Consider the following 27,919-nt stretch of genomic DNA (forward strand, 5'->3'; position numbering starts at 1 on the left):
TGTTGGGACGTTTTTGATTACTCATTCAATCTCCTTACTAGTCATCAGTCTGTTCAGACTTTCTATTTCTTCATGATTCAGTCTTGGAAGGTTCTATGTGTCCAGGGATTTATCCATTTATTCCAGGTTGTCCAGTTTGTTAGTGCATGACTGTTCAGTGTAGTCTCTTACGACCCTCTGTATTTCTGTGGTGTCAGTGGTAATGTCTCCTCTTCCATTTCTGATTTTATTTGAATCCTCTCTCTTTTTTTCTTGGTGAGTCTGGCCAAAGATTTGTCAATTTAGTTTACCTTTTCAAAGAACCAGCTCTTAGTTTTATTGTTTTTTCTTCTATTGTCTTTTTAGCCTCTATTTAATTTATTTCTGTTCTATTCTTATTCCCTCCCTTCTGTTAACTTTGGGCTTTGTTTGTTCTTTTACTAGTTCTTTGAGGAATAAACTTAGGTTGTTTGTTTGACACTTCTGTTGCTTCTTGAGGTGGGCATTTATCAGTATGAACTTCCCTCTTAGAACTTCTTTTGTTGTATCCTATAAATTTTGGTTTGTTACATTTCCATTTTCATTTGTCTCCAGGTGTTTGCTTTATTTCCCTTTTGATTTCTTCTTTGATCCTTTGGTTGTTCAGTAGGTGTTTTTCCATGTCCACATCTGTGTGGCTTTTTTCCCAGTTTCTTTGTGAAACTGATTTTTAGTTTTATACAATAAGGGTCAGAAAATATGCTTAATAATTATTTCAAGCCTCTTAAATTTATTAAGACTTATTTTATGGCCAAACATGTGATCTATCTTAGAAAATGTTCCGTATGGACTTGAGAAAATGTGTATTCCATTGCTTTTGGATGGCATGTTCTATAAATATCTGTTAAGTCCATCTGGTCTAATCTGTCATTTAAGGCTGACATTTCCTTACTGGTTTTCTGTGTGATGACCTATTCATTGGCGAAAATGGGGTATTGAAGCCCCAGACTATGGTTGCACTGCTGTCTATTTCTTCCTTTAGGTCTGTTAATACTTGCTTTATATATTTAGGTATTTCTATGTTGGGTACATAAATATTTATAAATGTTATAACTTCTTGTTGGATTGACTTTTTTATCATTATGTAATGCCCACCTTTGTTTCTTACTACAGTCTTTGTTTTAAAGTCTTCTTTGATATAAGTATGGCTACTCCAGCTTTTTGTTTGTTTGTTTCCATTTGCATGGAGTATCTCTTTCCATCCCTCATTCTCCATCTGTGTGTATCATTACATCTAAAGTGAGTCTCTTATAGGCAGCCTATGGGTGGGTCTTGTTTTCTCATCCATTCAGCCACTCCGTGTCTCTGTGTTGGCTTCTGTCCAGTAGACGAAGCAACTGCCTCTCCCACTTTTGAAGGCATAGCCTCATGTAGGAGATGAAGCTTGTTGTTCAACCCTCAGCTCCTGATTGTCTCTCAAACCTTTGTGCTTGTCCAAGCAGCCTCTTACATTTTTAATAACTCCTAGTAGTTGAGGATGTGCCAGGACCCTTCCATGTCCCAGAGGGAAGGATCTCAGCACCTAGACTCAAGCTGACTGGAGGCTAGACCCTCAGGATCAGTTTTTTTTCTTTAAGTGTGCAGATACATGCCGTCCTGTGGGACTGCAGGTGTAACCCCTGATGGCCACCAGATCAGAAGACCTGGGGGCATCCCCTGGGTGGCAGTTGCTCCAAATGAGTGTCTAAACTCTTCTCTGGGTGGTACTGGTGAGCTGGAGCAAGGCAGACGGAGAGCACCGAGACACATCCACAGCCTCCATTCCTTGAAAGCAGCTTCATAGGCCACTGAATGTGAGCCAAACCTGAAGCCATCCCCTTGGACCAAAGCTCCAGGGCAAGCGAAGAGGCCTCCTTCACAGAAAGACTGTGTTTCAATCTGCTGTCTGTCCAGTGCTCTGGCGGTAGTAGCCTACCCAGAATGACCTCTCTGATTGCCACAGCCCTCTGGGACCCAGGAATGCAAGCCCCTACCCTGGCCACCAGGGCCAGGTGATCAAGGAGCATCCTCTGAGTGGCAGCCACCAAAACCAGGGCACCTGATGTAAAAACCAGGGCACTGAAAGTATGGAAGGCTTCCCTCCAGGAAACACTGACACTGCGGAGCATGGCAGAGGCTGACGCTCAGAGGTCTCTGGAAGGGATTGCAGCCAGCCCCAAGATGCAGGTTGAATCAGACGTCGTGGTGCTTAGCTGACAGGCCTCCTTCAGAGGAAGCAGGAGCACCTGGGTCTATTGTCTCTTGCTGTGCCCTGGGGGTGATAGCTGTTTAAGAACTTTTTCTCCATTGGTCACAATTCTGTGGGACCCACAAGCATAAACCCCACTGGCCACCAGATCCATGTGGTGCAGAGGTGGCCTCTGGCAGCGCAGAAATCAGGGTGCCAGGCAGGAGTACGAGCTCTTTTCTGGGTGACACCAATGATTACAGTCTCATGGGACTGGAACACAAGCTCCTCTGTCCTCCAGAGCCGGGCAGTCAATCCAGAGGCAGCTCGCAGGCAGCAGCCACAAAAATCAGAGCAGACGTGTGTAAAAGCGCCCTTCTGGGAGGTCTGATGCTCCAGAGACAGCAAAGGGCGAGCACGATGGTGGCACCTGTCAGTCTCCGCCCCAATGTGTGCCAGCAGGCTCCTCGGCGTGTGTGCTCAGTGAGATGCCTGCCCCTCCGGCCTCAACACGCTGACAGTAATTTATCACGTACTCCATATGGACCTGCTCTTCCTCTGATTTCCCACTTCAGTTAATGGTACCACTATCTACAGGCACGTCATCCTTAAATCCTTCTTCTCCTTGATTCCCCCATATAAAACCAGTCACCAAGACCTACTGGTTTTTCTTCTTTAATATTTACTAAGTTAATCCATTTCTCTCCGAATCCATGGCTCCTGCCTTTGTCTGAGCAGCCTTCGTTGTCTCATCTCAGTTGCTTCAGTGACCACAGGTCCTCCTGGTCCTCGCCTCCCTTTTCTCCATTTTACACCACATCTAGACCCATGTTTCTAAAGCAACAATCTGATATTTTTACCAGTACTTAAACTAATTAAACCATTTCCTGTTTCCTTTAGGATACATTCCACCAAACTCCTTACTACAGAGAACAGATTTTCATTTTATGGGCACTTGCTCACCTCCCTAGTTTTATCTCTCCTCACTCCTACTCCATGTACTTTAAGCTCCAGTTATAAAAAAAAACAACTTATGATTCCCCAGGTGCACTGTATTTTTCTTCGTGTCTAGGCCTTTTTTATGCATGCTGTTCCCTCTGCCTAAAACACTCTCCCCACCCCCTTCAGTTGATGTGTTCCTCCTTGTCCTAAAGTGTTGTTTAGATGTCCCTTCCTGTGGACATTTTCCCCGTCTTTCCAGTCTGTATTAAATACAGCTTTTACATGCCAGTGGCATCCAGTGTTTACCTTTATCATAAGCCCTTATGTCCTTTCATTGCAACCATGAGTTTCCCTTCAAAGCCTCCTTTTAAAATTGAGTTTCTTGAGGAACTTAGTTCTCCATCGTATCTTTCGCACCAGCATGGAGTCTCACATAGAGTAGGCGCTTCATAAACATTTTCTAAATGAATGAAATAATCGTAATAGTTTATTGCATTTCAAAATATGATACACAGTCAAAGCTGTACTCAAAAGAAAATTAAGAGCTTTAGATATTTTCGTTCCGTTAAAAGTCCATTAAAATAAACTGTTAACTCAAAGACTTAGAAATTTCCATGTAAGCCAGAAATAGAAGGCAATTTCTTTGATTTGGCAACAACTATCAGAAAACAAAAGCAAACGTTGCACTTAAGGATGAAATATTAGTAATATTCCCTTTAAAGCTGGAAACAAGAAAAATGTGCTTGCTGTACCTGTTATTGTTCAGCATTGTTCTAGAGACATCAGTTAACATAGTGCGATAGTTAATAGAAATTGTAGACATACATGTGACAAAAAGAGATAAAATTATCTTTATGTACAGGTGGTATGATTGTTTCCCTTTAAAAAAGCAAGAAAATCATTTGAAAACTATTCAGAATAATAAAGTTCAGTAAGATGACTGGATACAAGATAAATATGCAAATGTTCATTGCTTTCTTAATTGTCAGCAATAAACAACTATAAAATATATTTTAAAAGAGCCTGCTTAGTGTGGCAATAAAAATTATAAGATGCCTGGGAATAAATCTATCAACAAATATATAAGGAAAGAGCATATATCTCAGTGGTAGAGTGCCTGCTTAACACCCACAAGGTCCTGGGTTCCATCCCCAGTACCTCCTCTGAAAATAAATAAGTAAACCTAATTACCTCCCTCAACAAAAAATTAAAAAAATTTTAAATAATTTAAAAATTAAAAAGAAATAAACAAGATCTACTTACATTGTGGTTAAGAGAGAATTTCTGGAGTAAACTGCATGGGAGTGAATCTCAGATCCAGTGTTTACTAGCTGGTGACCTTAGGAAAATTTAACCTCTGTGTATTTATATTTGTAGAAGAAACAGTGAAAAAGATACATGCACCTGGGATTAGCACTTGTCTGAGTATTTGGGTTCCGGCCTGGTAAGACAGAGCCAACCATGACTGCCTCCCAGCAGGTGGGAGTAACTGAGAATCAAAGCGCCCCCAGTGTTCACAGAGCGTGTGTTCTGCTTCTTGTCAGGTGCATTGCAAATGTCATGATGACAGCGATGACATCTCTTCTTTGCCAGAAAGCCTTGCTGTGTCTGCCACAGGCTGTGTAGCCAGAGGCACTGCAGGAGGAGAGGACATCCCCCAAAACCAGTTACCTAGGTTGATCTCAGGCATCATGAGACGCTGCCCCAGCTCTTAAAGACCAAATGAGGTTCTTCTGAGTTTCGCATCCCACAGCCACACAAACTGCTAAGACTTTCCAAGATTTGGGGGAAGATACTTTTTCAATTCCTTATGCTCCTCTCTGTGTCCAGAGATGTTGCTTATGGTCTGTGCTCCTCACTACGACGACCCAGACTTGAAATGCAACACTTTCTATTCTGTGAAATTATCCTCTTTTGCAAAAGCATGAATGAACAAAATCTATTTCCCTAAGATTTTGTATTCCTCCTGAGGGAGGAACATTTCATTGCATATGCACAGCGAACCACTTAAAAGATCCGTATTTGGTATTTTTTTTGTCTTCCAAAGCCTTCCTTGTGACAACCTCCTGCTAGGAATTTCTCTCTGTGTCTCTGCCTCCGTGTTCACCCAGCTTGACCAGCTCCTCTTTGCCAGCCACTCTCCCATCACCGCCACTCAGCTTCAACTTTCTCTCCCTTCCCAACACAGAGCAATCCCACCTTCTTTGGCTCCCACCCCTTGACTTATCTGCATAAACCAATCAGGTGCTCAGTAGACCAAAGCCCTTTGCCTTAGCAGCATTCCCCACCTGCCACAGAGGAGCTACAGAAATGGAAAGAGCCGTTTTTCCTACTCTGTGAGATTAAACTCATTTGCCAGCTTGTGTTCAAAATGCTAAACGGTATTTGTCATCTGGTTCTGTGTCCCTGTTCTTAAAGGAATTTGCCTTTGTCGTATTTGTTTTTATTCCAAAGGTGTCCCTCAGCCTAATGTAACTTGGGTGAAGAAAGGAGGATCTCTGAGTGACAATATTTCCTTGCTTTTCAATGGATCCCTGTTGTTGCAGAATGTTTCCCTTGAAAACGAAGGAACCTACGTCTGCACAGCCACCAACGCTCTTGGAAAGGCAGTGGCAACATCTGTCCTCCACTTACTGGGTAAGCATCAAATTCTTGTTGTTCTCCAGGTGCTTCCTGGAATATGTACAAAGTAGCACCTGGCTTGGTTGACTCTGGAATCGAGTAAACAAGTGAGCATTAAATGGTCTGAACTATTGCTGCCACTGCCCGCTTTCAAACAAGCGCTTACCTCACACTCCATCTCACCGGTTCTCCCGCTAGAAGGTGTGACTTTCTTGCCGCTGCTTCTCCGCCTAAGAGCATACGCTCAGATATACACCTTCCTGGCCAGAATCCGGATCCTTCAACTTCTGCCTCTATACCTGCTTAACTCCTTACCTCCAGTGTAAGCTAGCACTAAACTCTGTTCTAGTCAGCATGGTTTCCTGCCGTATGATCCAGTACACACACACACACACACACCCCTGCCCCATGCTGCTTTCCTGGAAGCACACACACACACACACACACACGTGCACACACACACCCCCGCCCCATGCTGCTTGCCTGGAAGCACACACACACACACACACACGTGCACACACACACGCCTGCCCCATGCTGCTTGCCTGGAAGCACACACACACACACACACACACACACACACACACGTGCACACACACACGCCTGCCCCATGCTGCTTGCCTGGAAGCACACACACACACACACACACACGTGCACACACACACCCCCGCCCCATGCTGCTTGCCTGGAAGTCTGGCTTTCAGGCACCCTGCTCTTTCACGTCTAATGTTGTTTTTTTGCAGGCCTAAGAATATAATATAGTATTAAGCACATAGTAGGTGCTCAATAAATACCAATCAAGTCTTAAGACAGCTTATATTTGGGTTGGTGGTGTAATTTGGGGAAGGTCATTACAACGTGGCCCCGGCACAGGATGGTAGGCTGGCTTCTGCTGCTGTCTGTCGGGGATCATATCTGGAGCTCACCAAACTCCTGTCACCAAAATGGACGTTAAATTGCTGGGGTTTTAGGACTTAATAAATAATACTCCTCTTTCCTGCCAGAGTTTGGAGCCAATTGAGATCTAATCACAGAAGTTGGCTAGACTGACATTAGAGATCATTTATCACTCCCCATTGTATCTCCAGCACCTAACACAGGTGTAAGTGATAAATAAATGTTTCATAAATGAATGAAATTGAATCATTGGCGGAATTGGTATGAAAGTATAGTGTCCACCGATGAACTAAGAGGACGATAGGAAAGCGCTCTCTCCATGACTTTTCTTGCTGGCGATTAGAGGAGCCTGGTGATGTAAATAGACAGGCAGTTGGAATAGTTGTCATGCACGAAGCACTCTGATGTGCGTTCACTCTTTTGACATTTCCAGCAGCACAGTATTGTGGGCAGTCATCTTTTATCCTGTTGTATAAATGGGGAAACCAAAGGCTCATAGAAAGTTTCTATTAGGGACCAAATATATAGTCACCTCCTTCAGTGTTCTTCATGCACCCCCCTCCTGGACGCTCATTGCTGATAAGAAAGGTGCTGGTGTACCTCCATGTGGCCCTTCCCAAAGAGCCTCTGTGGTCCTTGAGAGTCTTAGAGTAGAAGATTTTCAACAAATGGGGTAGGCCAAACCCATCTGATTCTTTTTTTTTCTTAAGTACAAAACTATTTGCTGTTTTACTTGTTGATACAGAATCCTACAAGCATCTGCAGCAAGCCCACAAAGCACTTCTGTTGTCCATACTGATAGCTCAGTATTCATTGTATGTAGAATATTTCTATTAAACAAAACAAAGATATTCACAAGAGGCTGTGGAAAAACTCATGCAATTAACAAAGACTGCAATTTATAAATTAAAAACTTAGTCGTCACATAATATACAAATAATTGTCCATTTTTAGGTGAATATTATATGTCTCATACTAGTATGTTTTCACAGGCAAAAGCTGCTGCACAAACATTTGCTAATGCAAATGAATGGAATCTTCGTAAATTCTGCTTTTATATTTAACCCCCAAAGTGGAAACTTTTGCTATTTTTGATGATGGTCCAAATGAAGCTGACGTCTGTGAAAAACGTCCCAATTCCTTTGCGTCTCACCTGGGGGGCAAACCCATCTGATCCTTGAGTGCCTTCCCCAAGCTCCCTGAGATGTCCCAGCCTTATTCCTTGCTCCTCCCCGACCCCACTCATGGGTGTGCATGGCTGTCTCGGTTCTGCCCTGCACACTTCTCCTCTCAGAAGCCTCTGCAACCAAGTGGCTCCTGCCTTTGATCATGTGATTGAGGGATCAAGAATGTCCTGTATCTCATGAGATGCAGCATTCCTCCACCATCCTTCTGCTCTTATACGCACAATTCACAACCTTCCTGAAAGCCTAAGAGCACTCTTCACCATGTGAGGTCCCCTGTAAGACATCATCTCTTCTCCTGCTCCCAAAGTTCCCTGGAGGGGAGGCCCTTTGTCAGACCTAGCTGCTTCCTCCGGTCCCTCAGGGGATTCTGGTGAATGTATCTTTCCTACCTTGCTAGTTAGGCTATAAACCCTGAAAACATGCGGAGATGCCGCATTAGTTGGCTTAGTTAACCACTCTAACTAAACCCCTGGAGCACCCCACATACCCAGCCCCACACAGAGCTCCCAGGTCTGTGGGAGCCTGAACATCTGGGACAGAGAATTCTGTTGGAAAAGGCTTATTCCCTAGGATTCCTCCTCTTTAAGAATGCTCAAGCTGGAACAAGAATTAGGTAAATTCTAATTGGTAAATAAGTGTTTTTTTTTTTTCTCAGAACAAAGACAGTCAAACAGTAAGAGTGTATTTCCCAAGGACCATAAAAAGCATATACTCCAGACGTCCAACACTGGAACCAACAGCAGTGAGCCAACAGGAGAACCACTACCTTCAGGTCTGGGATTTTGACTTTTTTGGGGATTTGTTGGTGGTGAGACATGTGCGAGGAAAAGGATTTAGTTTAAAAAAAAAAAAAGCCCTCCACGTTTTTGTAGTTTGTAATAAGTAAAATTATTCCTAGGCATTCAGCCAGCTTTTCCCTTCCCCCTCAACCCTTCTGTGGTTCAACTTGCTCCTTCTGTCCTGAAACTTTAAAATAAAAAATCACTCCTGAGAATGCCCATAGAGCTCACATCCCAAAGCCCATCATTTGTGGTAACGCAGGTATTGCTTTTCTAGCTGCAAAACGATCGCCAACTTGGCAAGTATTAATAGAGGGAAGATTTGCTAAGAATTGTGGAATTGATTCTTTCATTTTTCTTCTTTCACAAATATTTTTTTCCACACTATTGACTTTGTTATGCATCAGTGCTCTATCAGAAGAACCTAATCTAAGTATTTCAAGCTTGCAAAACTCTTCAAGAGGCCAAGGGAGGAAGGTAGAGTTAAGAAATCAGAAATGCAAAAAGACACAAATGAACTTACGTACAAAACAGAAACAGACTCACAGACATAGAGAACAAACATGGTTACTGGGCGAAAGGTGGTGGTAGGAAGGGACAAATTGGGAGTTCGAGATTTGCAGATACTGACACTCTATATAAGATAGATAAACAACAGGTTTCTTCTGTATAGCAGAGGGAACTATATTCAATATTGTGTAGTGACCTATAATGAAAAAGAATATGAAAATGAATATATGTACATATATATATGACTGAAGCATTGTGCTGTACACCAGAAATTGACACAACATTGTAAACTGACTATACTTCAATTTAAAAAAAACCTGCCAAAAAAAAAGAGAGAAGTCAAAAATGCTAGAATCTCAGGGAACCTGTAGTGATGATCTCAGCTCAAAAATGAATAAATCACAGGACACACAGAAGCTGCTGTTAGACCTCGTGCTTCTTATACCGACTATGTAGGAATAATAATGACTATGTCATTTCAACCTTTTAAATCCTGAGCTAGTGCCTTTCATTTGCAGAATATCGCCTACAGGATATAACTCTGCAGACAGAGATTTGAGAAATGTAGCTCCTGGGCTTCCAACATGCTGAGATGCAGGGAAAGCGTAGAAGGGCAATACAGTGTTGAGCTGCCAGTCAACAACCCATCCAGCTCATGTTGGTTGTGACCTCCTCATCTAGGGTGTTTATAGGGCATTTATTTTCTTCTCCTTAGACATTATACTACCATTATTACATGCACTGCTGTCCATTTGTTCAGCACTCATCTCGGTCTGTTCGGGCCACTGTAACAAAATAGTGGAGACCAAGTGGCATATGAACAACAGGCGTTAATTCCTTGCAGCTCTGGAGGCTGTGAGCTCCAAGCTCAAGGCACTGGCAACTCCGGTGTCTGGGGAGAGCCCGCTTCCTGGTTCACCGACAGCCTTCTCTTCTCTATGTCCTCGTATGGCAGAAGCAATGAAGGCACTCCCTGGGGCTTCTTTTATAAGGGCACTAATCTCATTCAGGAGGGCTCCACCTTCATGACCTGATTATCTCCCAAAGGCCCCACCTCCTAAGACCATCACATTGGATGTTAGGATTTCACACGTGAATTTGAAAGAGACACAAACATAACCACATTCAACAAGTACTTGCCTGGGGCTTGCTCTTGCCAGGGCTGGGGATACAGAGGTGACCTAGCCCTTGAGAAGCTCACAGTCTAAAGAAGGAGGCAGTCATGTAAACAGGTGTTTGGAATCAGTGTGACAAGTGCTGTAATAGAAGAATGACCAAAGCACCAAGGAACATGGCAGGTCTGAGGAAGGGACCCTAATGCTCTTTGGAGAAGTCAGCCAGGTCTTCACATAGGTCATGATGTTTGTCCTGGGAAGAGGAAGAGCATTCCAGGAAGAGGAAGAACATTCCAGGAAGAGGAAGAACATTCCAGGCAGAGAAATCGGGATGTGCAAGGCAGAGAGAAGTTCCCTGTGGCATGGAACGTGAAGATCGAAATGACCCCCTCAAATCAGTTAATAAAAAAATTGGATATTCATGAGGCTGAAACTGCTGGTAAAGGTGGAGTTTTGGGGATATTTCAAAATTTGGTTTATTGGAACTACCTACACTGTTCTGCCGTCTCCTACACACACATACACGCATTGTGGAATATGCCAACCCTTCAGGGGTTAGCATTTCAAAGATACTCATTAACTTAACAATTGCTGGCTGAGTTCCTAATATATAACATGTCCAATCTCAAGGACGGGACATTCCAGTAGGAGAGAAGGACAACGAACAAGTAAACAGATAAATGTGTAAGGTATGTCTGTGTAGAAAATGCTATAAAGAAAACAGAACAGGGTGATGAGATACCTAGGGATGGTTGTAGCCACTTTAGTGAAGGTAAGACCACGTGTTCACAAAAAAATTCATGTAAGAATGTTCATAGCAGTCCTCACTTCATAATGGCAATTAACAGCAGAATGGATAAACAAACTATGGTATATTCAAACAATGGGATATTATTCAGCAATAAAAGAGAAATGAATTACTGATATGCACAGCAATATGGATGAATCTCAAAAACTTTTGTTAAGCAGAAGAAGCTAAACACAAAAGAGTATATATTGTATGAAGTCCAAGAACAGGTAATACTGAGGTACACTGATAGCAAAGAGCAAGTAATTGCCTGGGAGGAGATGGGAATTGATTAAAAAGAGGCAAGAGGAGATTTAGGGGGTGATGAAATGTTATAGACCTTGCTTTGGATCATGGTTACATAAGTACATACAGTTGTGAAAACTTATCAAACTGCACACTTGATATCTGAGCATTCTGCTGTATATGAATTATACCTCAATTAAAAAAAAACACATTTTTTAAAAGAAATACATGTATGTCCTGCCTTGAACTATCAACGTATCTCATGAAATGTGGCCTGGTAGAAAGAGTTCGATTTGGAGCCAGACACCCTGGGTTCCAATCCAGCTGACACATGAGGGACCCTGGGCAAGTCACTTAGCTTTTTTTCAGTTTCCACCTCTGCATATAAAAATAATCTAATTCACAGGATGGCCGTAAGGATTAAATAGAAAAATTGATGTTAAAGTGTTTAACTCAATACCTGTCATCTGGAAAATGCTCAGCAAACTTAGCTATTTAGAAAATTGTTTTAAATGAACTTTAATCCTGAGGGGCCAACTAAAAATTATATACTGTTCTGCAATGATGCCATATGCAACGTAAGACAAAAATTCAAAAATCAAAAGGAAAAACTGGAAAACAATTAAGTTAAAGAAATCACTCTGCTCTGAGAGGGCGCCTGTGGACACAGCTGGTAGCTATCAATTACTTGCGATTATTACAAGAAAATCTGGCACCTCCCGTGATGGTACACAAATCTGTCATCATCGCGTCCTACCTCATCTTTTGACCAAGTGTCAAAAGGGAAGGGAAAAACTGTTTGGAACAGGGACCAACATAGAAAAGCTATAATTATTGGAGGTGATCAGTGTCAGCTTTTCTAAAGGAAAGTCCCGTTTTCACCTTTCCAGATGTCTCCATGACAGATTATTTACGCAGCTTCAGGACTGTGCTGAAGTTTAGATTAAGAATTAATGGAAAAGTAAGGATGGGACTGAAATGCCTCTTTAACCTTTCTGCTTAATCCCTGCTCCCTGCTAAATCATCTTTCATTTCTCCACCTGATCTGCTTGTGAGAAATGGAACCCACTAGGATGTCCCCCAAGAGGCCCTCCTCTCCTGTCCTCCTGGCTCCACTTGGAGAGAGCTAGAGGGCTGTAGAGGCAGCCCCTGCACAGAACATCTCCTCCCTCTCCCTGGGAGTTTTCTGGCAGATCCAGCTGGTCTGCAATAGCCCCTCTCCCAGGCTGTGGTCCAAGGGCCCCATTCTGGCTGCCATTCCACCAGTTATTACAGTAAGCTCGTTGAGGGAGAAGGAGATTTAAAGGACCCCCTTGCACTGTGTGATGGCTTACTCTCTGTGTGCTACTTAAAGGACCAGACAGGCGGCCAGCCAGAAAACAGCTCGTGGTGGGCTTTGGCCTTGTCGTCTCCAGCGCATCATCGTTTCTCGCCTGGGGTTGTCATGGCATTCATTTTCTTTCTGCAGAGCCTTTTTGGGAGCTGGGCAACTGGACACAATGTTCTGCCACCTGTGGCCACCTGGGAGCCCGAGTTCAGAGACCCCGGTGCGTGATGGCCAATGGGCAGGAAGTGAGCAAGGCCTTTTGTGGTCATCTCCAGAAGCCCCTGTCTGGGTTCCAGCCCTGTAACATCCGGGACTGCCCCTCGAGGTATGGATAGTCACTTCTTATCTCACCAGAACCAGGTTTTTGCCGGTTTTAAAACACACAGTAATTTGGATTTAATAACTCAGTCACTAAGATTTACTTACCGTGCACTGTATCAGGCCCTCTGCTAACTGCCTTATGTGGGGCACTTCACAATCACCTACAAAGCTGACGCTATTCGTTTTCTATTTCACAGATGGAGAAAATCCCTAGGCCACACAGCCACAAGGGCCAGAACTCAGACTGAGATAATCTGATCTCAGAGCCGCCGCTCTTAATCACTGCCCAAGTCTGCTGCCTGCACTCGCACTGCACCCTAAGAGCGCGGCGAAGCTGATCTCATGGGTTTACCTAGGAGCTCATGCAGGGGGCCAGACTCACTAGGGCTGCTAGTTAAAAGTTCTGTTTCCTAGACTCCAACCCAGAGGTAAAACCATTAATAACCTTACTGTGTAATAGATGACACTAATCGATAATTTTGTAAAAGTCCAAAATCAAACGCATGATCCCCACCAAACCTGACCCATCCCCTGTGTTCCAGCCCACAGCGACGGCATCCTAAACTCCCCTTTTCCTCTCACTTCCATCCACGCTTGTCAATTTCCACTGTTACCACTGGGGTCCAAGCCATCATCATTTCTCACGATGATTTCTCCAGGAGCCTCCTGAAATTAACACAACATTGTAAAGCAACTATACTTCAGTTTTTAAAAAATGGAATTCTTTTCCCATCCAAGTCCAGGGTTCCCTTAGAGAAGCATGGGCCTCTGGTTAGGAAGCCCTGCTGTGTCATGTCCCAGCAGCAGCTTGAACATCTTCAGTGGCAGAGCTCTCTGTATCTCCAAGGTGTCCACTTCTAAGATTAGTCTTCTGAAACCATCAGAGTATGAACTTTAGAGTCAGATAAGTCTAGAATTTAATCCCAGCTCTGTTGGCATGTTAGTGATGTGACAATAGCTATTTGACCCCACAGACATTAGTTTCTTCCTTAGAAGAATGGGAACAACATGGCAATTACATAAGATAACATGTAAATATCCTGCAGCAAAAAGAGCTTATAGGTGCCTTAAAAATACTTTCTTCCCTTTGTTTTCAATCAGTTGAAATTCACCTTTTTGAAATCTCCACCCGACTGTGCCCAAGCTCTACTCTCTGAGGCTCTCACGTACTTGAAGATGGCTCTACCCCACCTCTGTGTTGGTTGGTTCTATGTGGTAATTCTGTCGCTTCTCTGAGTAAAACAGAATCTGAGAGTAGGGCTGGGGGTTACTTGTGCTGCTGCCCTGTCCCAGGGAGACGTGTGACGGCCCTGACACAGTCATCGTGTTAGGATCCGGTTTTCCTTTGGAGGACGCTCTCTGTAGGGTCTGTCATACCAGTCCTTACTAAGCGCCTGTGGATTTTGTTCCTAGGTGGTTCGCAAGCGTGTGGTCAGAGTGTTCCGTGTCCTGTGGTGAAGGATTCCGCAGTCGGCAAGTGACATGTAAGCGCACAAAAGCCAACGGAACTGTGCAGGTGATGCCTCCAAGAGCGTGTGCCCCCAGGGACAGGCCTCTGGGGAGAAGACCCTGCTCTGGTCACCCGTGTGTTCAAGGGCTGGTTGACCCAGGGAACCAGGTAATCCCGACAAATTCTACTGTTTTGATAGTAGGATAATCATCACCTTGTTTCTAATACTTTTTTTTTTTAATTTTGTGGGGGGATCCTATTGGGCTTTAAAATGAATGTATGTATCCGACCTCAAGGATTGCATTTAGAAGTCATAGTGTCTCTGTCTTCCACTACAAAGGCAAACCAAGGTTGTGTCCCTCTGAGTGCAGCAACTCAATAGCAGAAAGTCCAGGACAGACTGGTTTGAGGCAGTAGGAATAAGAGCAGGCTTTAAGAAAAGGAGCAGAGGAACATTAGTAACATGTGCACAAAAGTGTCAGAACCCATATCCCAAATGCTACCTTGAGTAATATTATAATAAAAAAATACTTGGGAAGAATTTTAAAGAAGTGTGTAGGACCCTGTATTAGTCTGCAGGACCGCCATAACAAAATATCCCGGACTGGGTGCCTTAAACAGCGGAAATTTATTTTCTCACTGTTACAGAAAGTCCAAAAGCAAGATGTTTTCAGGGCTGGTTTTGGTGAGGCATCTCTTCCTGGAGTGTAGACAGCCACCTTCTCTCTGTGTCCTCACATGGCTTCTTCGCTATGCGCACACAGAAAGAGAGAGATTTCTGGTGTCACTGCCTCTGCTTACAAGGACACTATTCCTATTGGGTTAAGGCCCCATCCTTATGGCCTCATTTAACCTTTAACCTCAAATAGACCCTATCTCCAAATACAGTCACATTGGCAGTTAGGGCTTCAACATATAAATTTTAAGGGGATTCAGTTCTGTCCATAACACTCCACCCCCTAGTCCCCCCAAATTCATATCCTTCTCATGTGCAGAATATATTCACCCCATCCCAATATCCCCAGAAGTCTTAACCCATTGCAACATTGATTCAAAATCAAAAGTCTCACTAAATGTCACCTAGATGGAGGATGGGTGAGAAATGAGTCATCCTGAAGCAAAATTCTTCTCCAGCTGTGAACCTGTGAAACCAGACAAGTTGTGTGCTTTCAAGACACAACAGTGGGACAAGCATAGGATAGATATTCTTATTCCAAAAGAGAGAACTCAAAAAGAAGAAAAGGATGATGGGTCCCAATCAAGTCCAAAACCTGGCAAACATGATTCCACTAGATCTGAAGAATCTTGAGAAGAATCTTCTTTGGCTTGATGCTCTGCCTTCCAGACACACTACGGCAGCAGCACTGCCCCCGTGGCCCCAGGGAGCAGCCTAACCCTCATGGCTCCTCGGGGTCTCCCTGCCCCTGAAGGACTGGCCCACTGAAATTGCGGAGGGAGCCCCACCGTCTGAAACTCGGCGGGGACCACCCTTTCCCCAGGGCCTGTAGTAGGAGCGGCAGCCCTGCTGATTTCTGAATCACCTTTGGGTCATTTGTCCCTTTTCTTGAAGAAGAAAGCATGTTTGCAGCTGAACAGCTTCATCATCCATCCTGTGGAATCCCCAAGGTTTGAAAGCCTTCATTTACTGTGTTCCTTTTGGTGCAGACTGGCAGTGTCTCTGCTGGCGCAGTCCTGCCTCTGTGCCTCACTTCTGCTGGGACGGCTGCCTCACTCCATGCTGACCTCCTCATGAAGCGGCTGCCCAGCTGCACCTTTCGTGTCCTCTCCAGAACGTACTTTCTCATTTTTTCTGAAGTACAGATGGACTGAGAATTATCCACATCTTCAAGTTCTGGTTGAACCTTTTTTCTTAACAATTTCTTCAATTCATCTCTCTCCTCTCACATTTTACTGTAAGCAGTAAGGAGGAGCCAACTTGCACCTGGAACACTTTGTTTAGAAATCTCCTCAGCAAAATACCCAGTTTCATCACTTGCAAGTTCTCCCATCCCCAAAGCAACAGAACACAATTCAGCCAAGGTTGGGTTTTTTTGCCACTTTATGATGAGAATTGCCTTTCCTCCAGTTTCCAATCGTATGTTCCTTCTTTCCATCTGAAGCCTCACCAGAATCACCTCTAATGTTCATATTTCTACCAACATCCCCTTCAAGGCAATCTAGACTTTTCCTGGCATGCCCCTCAAAACCCTTCCAGCCTCTCCCCATCACCCAGTCCAAAGCCACTTCCACATTTTTAAGTATTTGTTAAAGGGGCACCCTACTTGTCAGTATCAGAATCTGTGTACCTGCATTAGTTGGAGTTTCCTGTAGGAAACAGAACCAATAGGGTGTATGTGTGTGTGTGTGTGTGTGTGTGTATGTGTATGAGCCCAAACTCACAGCATACGGCAAAATAAATTCTGACCTGATTAAAGTACTCAATATAAAAGTAATTAAACTGGAACAGAACTATCCTTATGGGAAAGACCTTTTCAAACATAAACCAAATTTATAAGGAAAATTAATTGTAGCTATGACTACATAAAAATTTATGAACTGCATGTCAAAAATATTTTTTTTCTATAACTGAGTTCACCTCAACACACAAGCCTCCATTTTTGCTCAGAGCAGGAAAACCCAAACTTGGCAGTAGCTTATGGTTTTAAGCATATTCATTGCTGAACCTAAGCCTGATCCAGTACAGACTAGCCCTGCCCTTTTCCCTTCTCTCCAGATGTGGTTTAAGTTTCTCAGGGAAAAGAGGAGGAAAGGAAACTGAGGTGTCTTCCTGGCTCTGAAGGAGGGCTATCTGGTCCTCAGAGCTGGGCTTCCACCCTCCCTAACTCCCCTTGTGGACAGCTGATCGCCTGGAGCTAGTCTTTGGCAGTCCCGCTGCAGCACGTGACTTTGGTACCCCAGCATGCGCGAGCTCACAAGGTTGTGTGTCCTGCGTTGTGCTTTTGTTCCAGTGTCCTGGACATTGCCTGGGTCGTGCGGTGAGGACGCAGCAGCAGCATCTAGTCTGTCAACACCACAACAGTTCTGACTCCGGCTGTGATGACAGAAGGAGGTAGGGGCCCCACCCTAGGGCAGCACACCACCTCTCCTGCTCAGTCAGTGACTATGACCACCTGAAAAGCAAGTCATCTCTCCTGTATTATAACTGCCTCTCATAATGGACAATTCCTCCTAAACTATGATTTCTTGCAGTACCATCCTCAATAACCTGTATTATACTGAAATGTTAAATATGTGCTATTTATAATCACAAATTACTTGGATGTTAAAAATACAGAGATACCCCAAAGAGGGAAAAAAGTAGCATTGAAAATAGACAGATATCTTCCCCTCTATATATACAAAGCTGGTGAAGCCTACTAATATTTCATTTAGGTTTACAGATGAAATCTTCCTAGTGTTTTCAATGAACTACTTTATTCCTCTGGTTAGAAACTGTTTGATTAAGACACGGACTCAGTGGGTTAGCAGAGAATAAAACAAACTTTTATCTTGTTAAGGGGATTAAACAAGAAAAAATGTTCTTGCTTTTCTCTTATCTAAAAGTCTGAGCTGGTAGATGGTTTAGGAGTAGGAGAGCTTTGTTCCATGAGGTCACCCAGAGACACCCAGACTCCTTCCATGTGGCAACTCCCCATCCCAGAGGGCGTTCCCCAGCCAGAGAGACGGAGGAGAGAGCTGGGAAGGCACGCTAAAGGGGACATTTGGAGATCCACCACTCTCTTTTTGTGTCACCTTGGACTACCTAACCTCCTAATCTGCAAAATGAGGTCTTATTGTTCATGGGATGTTATGGCTGTGAAGTTTTGGTTAGTTGGCTGAGTGGGAAGCACGCAAGCAGCCTGGGTCATGGAAGATGCTCAGCACGTGGCGCCTCCTTTCTCCTCCACGCCCTGAGTCTTGCTGGAGAAAAGCAGATGACCTTGACAATTGGCTGAGTTTCCATTTTGAGCCTTCAGTAAGGTTTGGCAATGTGGTGTCAGCTGCATTTCCTATTCCCCACAACACAATTCAAGCCAGAACCACTCTCCTCAAATGGAAAATGTTTGGAACAGCTGCCCTTATTCTCAACAGACAACCTAGTTTTCAGTTTTGCTCAGAAGATAGAGACCACACACAGACTGATACGCATCACCCCAGATGTTTTGCTTTGCCCCCTCAAAGATGCGTTTACAATACAAACACATATGTGGATTCAGCTTTCTTTATAACATTCCAGACACATTTTTCTGAAAATTGCTTTTTCTACTTATCAATACATTATAGCCTTTTTTTTTCCCATCTGAGTACATAAGAGTCACCATATTCTTTTGAATTATTATATGTAATATTACCTCATTCCACTGCTGATGGACATTTGATTGTTTCCAATTTTTGCTATTATAAACAAATGCTGCAGTAAACATCCTGGAACATAGATCTTTATGTACAAAGGGTAATATTCTTACAGATTTTAGATATGGAACTGGATTAACAGTCATGCTCATTTGGGTACTACTCAAATTGCCATCAAAATGTCTATACCAACAGTATATATTTTCATCAACATTATATAGATTTTCAATCTTTTAAAACTTTTGCCTATCTGATGAATGAAAAATTATAACTTCTTCTAATTTGTACTTTTCTGGTTACTTTTTATGATGGCTCTTTGTATTTTTTCTCAAACCCATCCACTTTTTTTTCCATCTTTGCCACCATCATCCTTGGCCAAGCCATCCAAATGGTCTCCCTTCATCCATCCATGCTCCTTTCCAATCCAGTTCCATACTACAACCAGAGTAATCTTTCCCAAAATGCAAATCTGACCATACCACCACCCCACCCCATCTCCCTGCTAGATTAACATCACTTCAGAGGCTCCACTTGCTCTTAGGAAAAAAGTTGACCAAAATCCACAATGTGGCCTATAAAATATTGCACAGCCAAGTCCTATGTCCCATCACAGCCTCATCCAAGACCTCACTCTCTCACTCTCTGTGTTCCAGCCACACTGTCTTAATTCAGTTCCTTGTGTCTGCCATGCACTTTCCCACCAACAGCAGCAAAAACAAGAAGCAGAAAATAGAGAGAATAACAGATGTTGGGAGGTTCCGTACCTGAAGTGGGGTTTTAGAGAAAGAGATATGGAAATGAACTGAAAAGCAAGACATTTTTAAAAGAAATCATAGAAGAAAAATTCCCAGACCTGAAAGGGAAAAGAGTCAAGCTGCCTTTCATTTTCTCTATTGCTTCTGCTTCCTCCAGGACTGGCTATTCAGCTGTGACCCTGGTGCTTTTCTTTCATGCTATTTGTTTTCCCCAGACAACTGTTGGTTTATAGATGAAGGATGAGTTTAGTTTAGAGAGCTCCTGTGGGTTGCTTTTGCAGTTTTCTGGCCTCCTTCCCCCCCTCCCCCAGACCTCTTCCACTGACTGTGCATGCTTACTGTGGGTTTGCTGAAGGTAGATAAGGTGTTAGATCTCCCTTTATGGAGAGATGGAGCATGGAAGGGGAGCAGTGGCCCAGCTGGAGGCCCCCAGTTGCCATAATATGGCCTCAGTAAATGTAAACACCTCAGGGTGTTTTATAGGGAGTGATGTTATTAGAGGCCTTGAGCAGAGGATCAGTGGTGAGCCGGCTGTCTGCTAGCCTCTTCCATAGGCCCTGGGAAGGGTTTGGGAGGTGTGGCTTCCATTGAAAAGAGTTACAGAGGGAGTGAGAATTATCAAGGAAGAGCTAGCACATTGCCCATCGTGGCAAGAGGACAACATGAGGACCTGGGGAAATGCTTGAGGACCCAGAGAGTTTGTTCCTCAAAGTGGTGATTCCTCACCTTAGCCAAGAGTCAAAATTACCTGGGAAGTTTCTTAAATAGAGATTCTTGGGCCTCAACTCAGAGTTCATGAATCAGAATCTTTGGGAGGGAGTGGAGCCTGGCAATCTACATCTCTTTAAAGCTGCCCACGTACTTCTGAGAATAAGCCAGCCCTGGCATCTACGGCCCAGAATCAGTAGTTCCATCTGGCTGATGATGAAAGGGGTTATTTGCGGTAGGAGCAGAGCTGGACTGAATAGGAATGAGAAACTGACAAAGGCTAGTAGAAACAGGGTTACCTTATGATTTCTGCTGCCATTTCTACTTTCACGTGTTATGTGGAAAAGCACACAAACTCCATTAGTGTGCACGGTGTCGGTGCCCAGACTGGGTCCCCCTAGCTCAGGCGTCCCAAACCCCAGTCCCACCCCATCCCTGGCCTGAAGGAAGCGATGCTCTCTGCTGGGCAGGCTTGCATGGTTTTATTGGGTCCTTGATGACTAACCTCTTGGGCTTCAGCATAGGTGTTGTTCTCTAGCTTCCTGGGCGCCTCTCATCTTTTATATTTAGGAAGCTAAATAGTTCCTTCAGGCTTCCCACTGGCCCTACCTTCTATCAAAACAGAAAAAGTGGCTGTATTAGTTAAGGTCCTTTGGGCTGGAAACAGCAAAAGTCAACTTGGAATGGTTCATACAAAGAGAGCAGGAGACTTCGTATTAGGACAGGACCGCTGCTCTTGCATTCAGCAATTTGGTGTCTTTTAAAATGTATTCTTTGAATATTTGTTCAGCTTTTTCCAGTCGAAAAGCTGATCTTTGCATAGGGGGACGGCTAAGGAGTACTCTGTCTCTGCCCAGCTGTCCAAAGCAACTCAGCTTTTGGCCTCTAAGATTCATACCCAATGGGGAGAACAAAAACCCTGCAGTTAACAGGAAAACTTCATCCCTCCTCTTCTGAGAAATCTTATAAACAAGTTTGGTGTGACAGTGTTGTTTAAGTAAACCCTTTGATGGAGTCTCCCCCTACTGGCCAATCAAAGTATTGCTTCTAACTATGTGTAATACTAGAGAAGTTCAGGTGATCACAATTTTCTCCATCTTATGACATTTCCAGTGGTGTTTCAACACTCCTTACAGATTATGTGCCCCAATAAGGAACCTTTTATAGATATACCAAAATGTCTCAAGAATTCAAACAGAGACTGCCATGAGACCTCAGGAAGGACTGTTACCAAGGGATGGAAAGTCATTGGGGGTGATTCCTTCTCTCATCTCTGAAGCGCTGTGTGTTTCTGCTTCATTCTTTGTTCTTTCCGAGTTTTTTTCCTACTTCTCTGGACTGTGTGGCAGAGTATAACCTATAAAAGTATTGAATCACCGCGCTGTACACCAGAAACTAATATAATATTGTAGGTGAATGAAAAAAATTAAGTACCTGATGTATAAGGTGGTTGTGAGGATTAAATGAGTCAATCTATGTAAAGTATTTGGAAAGTCCTCTGGAACATGGCTATCCAAAAAATATAAATATACAGCGGATCCTTTCCGACAACAACAGCAACAGAAACAGAAGGCATTAACTTTCTGTTCTATTTTAAAGGGTAAGGAAACCAGAGGTAGATCCCTCTTCCCAAAAGGTCTTTGTTAGTTCCCACGATGAGTCGTGGTGTGACCTAAATGTAAACCAGGAGCACTTCTCTTAGCAGACAAGATTGCTCACACACCACTTCATACTCACACGAGAATGTATTTCAAGTGCTGATATAAACAGAACTTCAAGTCTGTTAACAGATGTGTCATTCTTCTCTTCTTTGCCTAAACTGATCTGCTCCAGCTTTATCAGGACAGTGCATCTTTTGAGGTGTGTCCCTTGACTGGGTGTGGGAGGCTAATGGAAACACGTGGTTTGCTTGCCTCTGTTAAGATCACGATTCCTCCCCCACTTTGCTTAGTCAGCCGGGAGCAATGCAGATCAGTTTCCTGTTGCATAGGGTCCTAGTTGTCAAACCTTTAATACATCGAAAATGTAGTATGGTTAAAGACTTGATCCCAGCAAGAAGTGACACCCCACTTCTCCATTTTCCTTTCTTTTGTTTGTTTGTTTCATTTCAGAGCCACCTGGAGGAGGAACTGCTCATCAGGGGCTTGTGACACGTGTTGGCGCCCCGGCCCTTGGAGGCCCTGTACGGCGGCCTGCGGCAGGGGCTTCCAGTCTCGGAAAGTCGACTGTGTCCACACAAGGAGCTGCAAACCAGTGGCTGAGAGACACTGTGTGCAGAAAAAGAAACCCGCATCCTGGCGGCACTGCCTGGGGCCTTCCTGTGACAGTACGTACCCCGCTCAGGTATCACGACTGCCCCCGAAGCCTTGTCCAAACCAGACCACCTGGTGCCTTTTGCCAGGGTCGCGTCCACAGGGGCTATTCTGAATGGATGTGGTATCTTGGGACATGAGGAGATTAGTGGCTTTGATGTGGGTGTAACTGGGTGTTCTTTAGAGAAAAAAAGAGTTGAGTGAGTAGGGTGGTCAGTGGCCTTCTAATGAACACTGGTAGCCTCTGCACAAACTCCCTTTTGCCTGAAATCTCACCCCCTAAGACAGGGACTCATCCCCTAAGACTCCCCATAAGATGGGACTGGCAGGTATGCAAATATCCTGAAGTTGTACGTAAAATGTAATCTTGTATATATTTTTCCAAGGAGTGGGTCCATAGCTTTGATAAGTTTTCCTGGGGGTCCATGACCCTTCAAAAGCTAAGCAGTGCTGCGGTGAGCACTGGGGGGCGGCCCGGTGGCCTGAAGGGCTGGGAGGTCCCTGGAGGCCCAGCCACGAAGCGAGTCCAGTGCATCTCTGACTCCGCTGCAGAGCAGTGGCTCTAACCCAAGCCTAGTTTTTTCACTTCACTCTGTGATCTTAGTTTCTGCTTTTCATAAATCAAATGCTTTTTTTTTTAAACTAGGTTTCTAGTGAGCTACATGTTAAATGGAAATACATTTTTTTCTTTACAGGAGACTGCACAGACACAACTCACTACTGCACGTTTGTAAAGCATCTTAATTTGTGTTCGCTAGACCTCTACCAACAGAGGTGCTGCCGGTCGTGTCAAGAAGGCTAAAACTTTTGGGGGAGGGTGGTCAGAATGCTGCTGTGAAGATAAAACAAAAATGTAAAAGCTCTTTTCCCCTTGTAGCTGGTTCAAAACATGTATTTCTTAAAACAAACAAACAAACAAACACACTCTAGATTCTACCAACAGAGATCGATGCAAAATCACCACCGTTAAAATTTGTTACTGTCATTTCCCTGTGGTTGGGTTTTAACTCTAACTCTTTTAAATTATATATTCCAGGACTAACATCAAACCCCCTGGCAGGCAGGCCATTGCACTTGGGACCTCGTCCTGTCCTAATCAGGAAAGCACCGAGGTCACCTGCGCATTGTCGCGAGCTGCCTCTTCCTGTGATTTGCAGACGAGTATAGAGTGGAGCATCGAGAGGGCTTGGGAAGCACAGCAACTGATGACGTCTCTCAGTTTTAGGGTTTCAGCAGGTTTATAAGGCATTTACGTTCTAGAAGCTCTGGCCAGTAGTTGTTAAGTCGTTGGCGCTAATGGCATTTTTATGGATCCTTGAGTTTAGTCTGTGAAAAAGAGACAGTCACTCTGGACAGGCTCATGACCCTGACTTTTCCAGGGATCATGGTGGGTGGGGTGGGGGGTGGGATGGCGTCTTGTCCTCGCTCTTCGAGAACCTGTGGAAGAAAACACAGAGCAAATGTTGCTGCCATTTTCGCAACTACGGAAATCTATCTGTGACCAAATGAGGCATCTTGGAAATCAGAGGGAAAGCTAACCTCTTCTACTGATGGTGAAGATTCAAAGCTTTCTTTTTGAAGAGCTGTGAATGAAACTTTTTCTAAGCACTATTCTCTTGCACACAAACAGAAAACCAAAGCCTTATTAGATCTAATTTATGCATAAAATAGTATTTCTAAGGATTTTTATTTTGGAAAAATTACAAGAAAGTAATCTAAATTTGAAACACGATCATTGAAAGGAGTTGTTGATGGTAAATAATTGTTTTAATTTGAACTGACTTCTCAGTAAATCCAAAGCAAATTAGGGTTAGGTTGGCAGGTGCAGTGAGGATGAGGGGTTAAAGTTAGGATCTGGTGATCAAGTTTAGGGTTAGTTTGGTTTTAGGATTGGGTTAGGTGAGAAAGGAAGTTAAGTTAGGGCTAGGGCTAGGGTTGGCTTCAGGAATTAGAGTTAGGGCCAGGTTAGGTCAGAGCTGGTTTGGGTTTAGATTGGGCCGATGCTGGTGTTAGCGATGACGTGTCAGGGTGGAGGTTAGGTTTCAAGTAAATGTTGCTGCTGAAGGATTTGGGGACGAGAACTAAATTGTAAACTCTAAAGCTGATTTCATTAGGGGGCTTTTTCCTTACATGCTACCAGTTACGGCTTTAGATGCCACACAACGCCAAGTAAGTGGTCACACTTCTTTATTCCGTGTCGCACTTGCCTGTTCGCACACCATCTACAGCAAAGTTCCCTGAAGCGGGAGTGCTGGACTTAGTCCCCGGCCACTCGTAAGTGGACAGTGCGTTCCGGCTTTGGCTTTGTCTGCGGACAAGCGTGCTGAGTCTCTCTGCCCTATCCCGAGCGTCAGGCCTCTTGTTCTAACTTCAGCCTCACCGACACTGGGATGAGCACTACTGTACGCGGAGGGCTTGGTGGTTGGGAATGGATGCGGGAACGTGAGTTGTTAATCATCAGTCACACTTGATTGTTGAAGGTTTTTAAATTAAAAGAGAGATCATTTGTAAAATACTCTTTGTATATATTTATTATATGACTTAAAGGTGCAATATTTTATTTTGTACAGAATGTAATAAAGACATGGGACATATATTTTTCTTATTAACAGAATTTCTTATTAAATTGCTTCACCTTTGTATTTAAAGTTGCTATTTTTCATTTGCTATTGTACTTTTTGTTATCATTCAGATGGCATTCCTGTGTACTGTATTTTACTACTGTTTCTATCACATAAGAGTTGGTATTTCTCTTTCATGATCCTTAAGTAATTCAGAAATAAATGTACTTTGATTATTCAGTGGCATCCTTATAAATAGAGGTGACTTATTTGCATTCTGTTCTTGGTAGCCTTGGGTGTTGTCACCTTGGCTGCCTCCTTGTGAGTCCAGGAGCAGCCCTTCTGGGCTCAGGGCCTTGGACTGCCCTTTGGAGAGTGCTTACAGGATTCAGGGCAGATCACACAGAGATTCACTCTGACACCCCCATCCCAGTCACTGACTTCCTGTGAATCACAGTCAAAAGAATGTCAAGGGCAGAAGGGGTGGAAGGGAGTCTCAAATGGACAGCTGGAAACAGGTATGGAGGTAGGTGTGGTTGGGAGAATGGAGCTGGAGGAAGTAATACTCTTTTATTTTTGGCCACCGTAAGGAGTTCACGGACTGACTTGAGATGTCTGCACCCAGAGGCTTTTTAGCAGCACTTGGTGAGTGACCCCTTCAATTCCTTCCAACTCATGCAGTTGACGGGTTTGAGCTGCTTAGGTCCTCTTGTATGTGGATTTCTTTGAGTAGTAAATACAACACCATCTGAGGTTGGTTGAATATGTGGACGCAGAACTGCGGATACGGAGGAGTGGAGTATAAGGAGGGCCAACTGTAAGCCATAACGCAGGTGCGGGGAAGGTTGGCACCCTTGACCCCCACGTTGTTTAAGGGTCAGTTGTATAGGGCTTTAAGACTGACAGTGAAAAAAAAAAAAAAAAAGACTGACAGTGAGTCTTTATAGAAAATGTTCATGTGATTGGAACAGAGATGTCCCTTCATTTGCCATGGGCTTTGGAGTTTCCAAAGTCACTTGGTGAAGATGAAAATTAACCATTTGACAGTAACTTGTGAGACTATGTTAACCTCACGAGGCTGAGCCAAAGCAATGGGACACCGCAAACATCTCAACAGTGTACTTCCTTCTTCCTTTTTCATTCTTTCCTTCCTTCTTTCATCTTTCCTTTCCTCCTTTTCACCTTTCCTTTCCTCTTTTCTTCCTTCTCTCTTCTCTTTCCCTCTTCCTCACTCCTCTTTCTTTTTCTTTCTATCTTTCTCTCTTCCTCTTTCTTTCTTTCTTCCTCTCTCTCTCTCTTTCTTTCTCTCTCTCTCTTCCTTCCTTCCTTCTTTCCTTTCTTTCTCCCTTTTCTTTTTTTCTCTCTTCCCTTTCTTTCTGTCCTTCTCTAAGGCCTACATAAGTTACAAGGAGTAGAGAACATTAACAGGAGAGAGAGGAAAAGTTACAACTTTATTTCCAACTCAGAGGAATTTTTGTAGGAAACTCCCTTTATTTTTTTTTTTTTTGGCAGTTTGAAATATTTTTTAAATCTTCAGTAACTATGCAAGGACACAGAAAAATTCAGATTTCACAGTAAAAGCGCTGATGGGTTCTCTCTTATGTACAGTGTGACGAATTCCCAAATGTTCTGTCTTTTACATACTGGCATTCGGGGATTTCATCATTTTTCCACTATTGCCCTTTTTTTTTTTTTCCACTCGGGTTCTGGTCTCGGATCCCACGTTACATTTGGTTGCTTTGCCTCTTCAGTCTCCTCTAGTCTGTGACGCCTCCTTAGGCTCTTCTTGTCCATCATGATCTTGACACTTTTGAGCATGACGCTGGCTAGGGATTTTACAGAATGCCCCTCAGTTTGGGGTTATCCAGTGTGTGGAGTGAGGTTATGCGTTATTGCCTGTCTCGGTGTGTGGTATCGGGGGGATGGTGTGTCAACATGAGCTGTTACTGGTGATGTTTACCTCGACCTTCCGGTGGTTTCTGCCAAGTTTCTTCTCTACAGAGGAAACTATAAACTAAACTCTCCTCAGTAGAAGAAACTACTATTTTTCTCTTTGTAATTAATAAATATTTATTTTAGAGGCAATACTTTGAGAATATGCAGATATACTGCTTCTCTTTAAAGTATCGTCCCTTAATTGGAGTATCCACTATGGATTGTGCCTACAACATGAAGATGTTCTAATTGTGACCTTCTGTTTTCTTCATTCCTTTTAGTTTTACTAATTGGAATCCTTTGGATAGGAAGTGTTGTTCCTTATTCCCATTTATTCACTTATTTATTTATATCCATATAGACACACACGTGTATATGCAAATGTTTTAATACACATACATAAATATACACATATATTTATACATACAAATTTTATATATTTTATATATTTAATAGTATATTATATTAGATGTTATAAATTATATATATTTTAATATATACAAATGTATATACATATATATATATATGTGTATTTGGGGGTTGAAATCCAACACTCATTATTTTATTGCTCAAACTATTCTGGCTTTGGCCATTGGGAGGATTAAAAAGTTGAGCACATATACACTAACCCATGATCGCACACACGCGCGCGCGCGTGCACACACACACACACACACACACACACACACAGAGCTATTTTTATTTTCTGCATCTGTGAATTCATACTGAAAGCTTGGATGCCAGTCCAGCACTGTGGGGTCATTATTATAGTCTAATCTTTTTCTCGTTTGTGAACTTCTTTCTCTGACAGGGAGGAGCCTGGCTCTCATTATCCACCGTGTATTTTCTTGGTGTGACCTTAGTATACACATAAAGTAGCCTCAGAATTGCTAACGCATGCCCCTGTGAAAGGGGAAAAAATGACCA

At 43.4% G+C, this 27,919-nt stretch overlaps 1 protein-coding gene across 2 annotated transcripts in view; it reads left to right on the forward strand.

The window, feature by feature from the left end:
- The window catches only part of ADAMTSL3 (ADAMTS like 3), a 260,077-nt gene extending 234,791 nt beyond the window's left edge, over positions 1-25,286 (forward strand). Inside the window, exons 23-29 of one of the 2 annotated variants that reach the window (XM_031440672.2) lie at positions 5,582-5,764; positions 8,489-8,605; positions 12,739-12,922; positions 14,332-14,536; positions 17,338-17,438; positions 22,296-22,510; positions 23,192-25,286. In XM_031440672.2, the coding sequence (XP_031296532.2) occupies positions 5,582-5,764; positions 8,489-8,605; positions 12,739-12,922; positions 14,332-14,536; positions 17,338-17,438; positions 22,296-22,510; positions 23,192-23,298 (1,112 nt within the window). In that variant the 3' untranslated portion in view covers positions 23,299-25,286. Of the gene's footprint in view, positions 1-5,581; positions 5,765-8,488; positions 8,606-12,738; positions 12,923-14,331; positions 14,537-17,337; positions 17,439-22,295; positions 22,528-23,191 lie in introns of both variants that reach the window. The other variant, XM_064480638.1, reaches the window with a different exon arrangement.
- Positions 25,287-27,919: the final 2,633 nt, after the last annotated feature.

The sequence above is a fragment of the Camelus dromedarius genome, chromosome 29, assembly GCF_036321535.1.
Source record: "Camelus dromedarius isolate mCamDro1 chromosome 29, mCamDro1.pat, whole genome shotgun sequence".
In the NCBI taxonomy this organism is placed as follows: Eukaryota; Metazoa; Chordata; class Mammalia; order Artiodactyla; family Camelidae; genus Camelus; species Camelus dromedarius.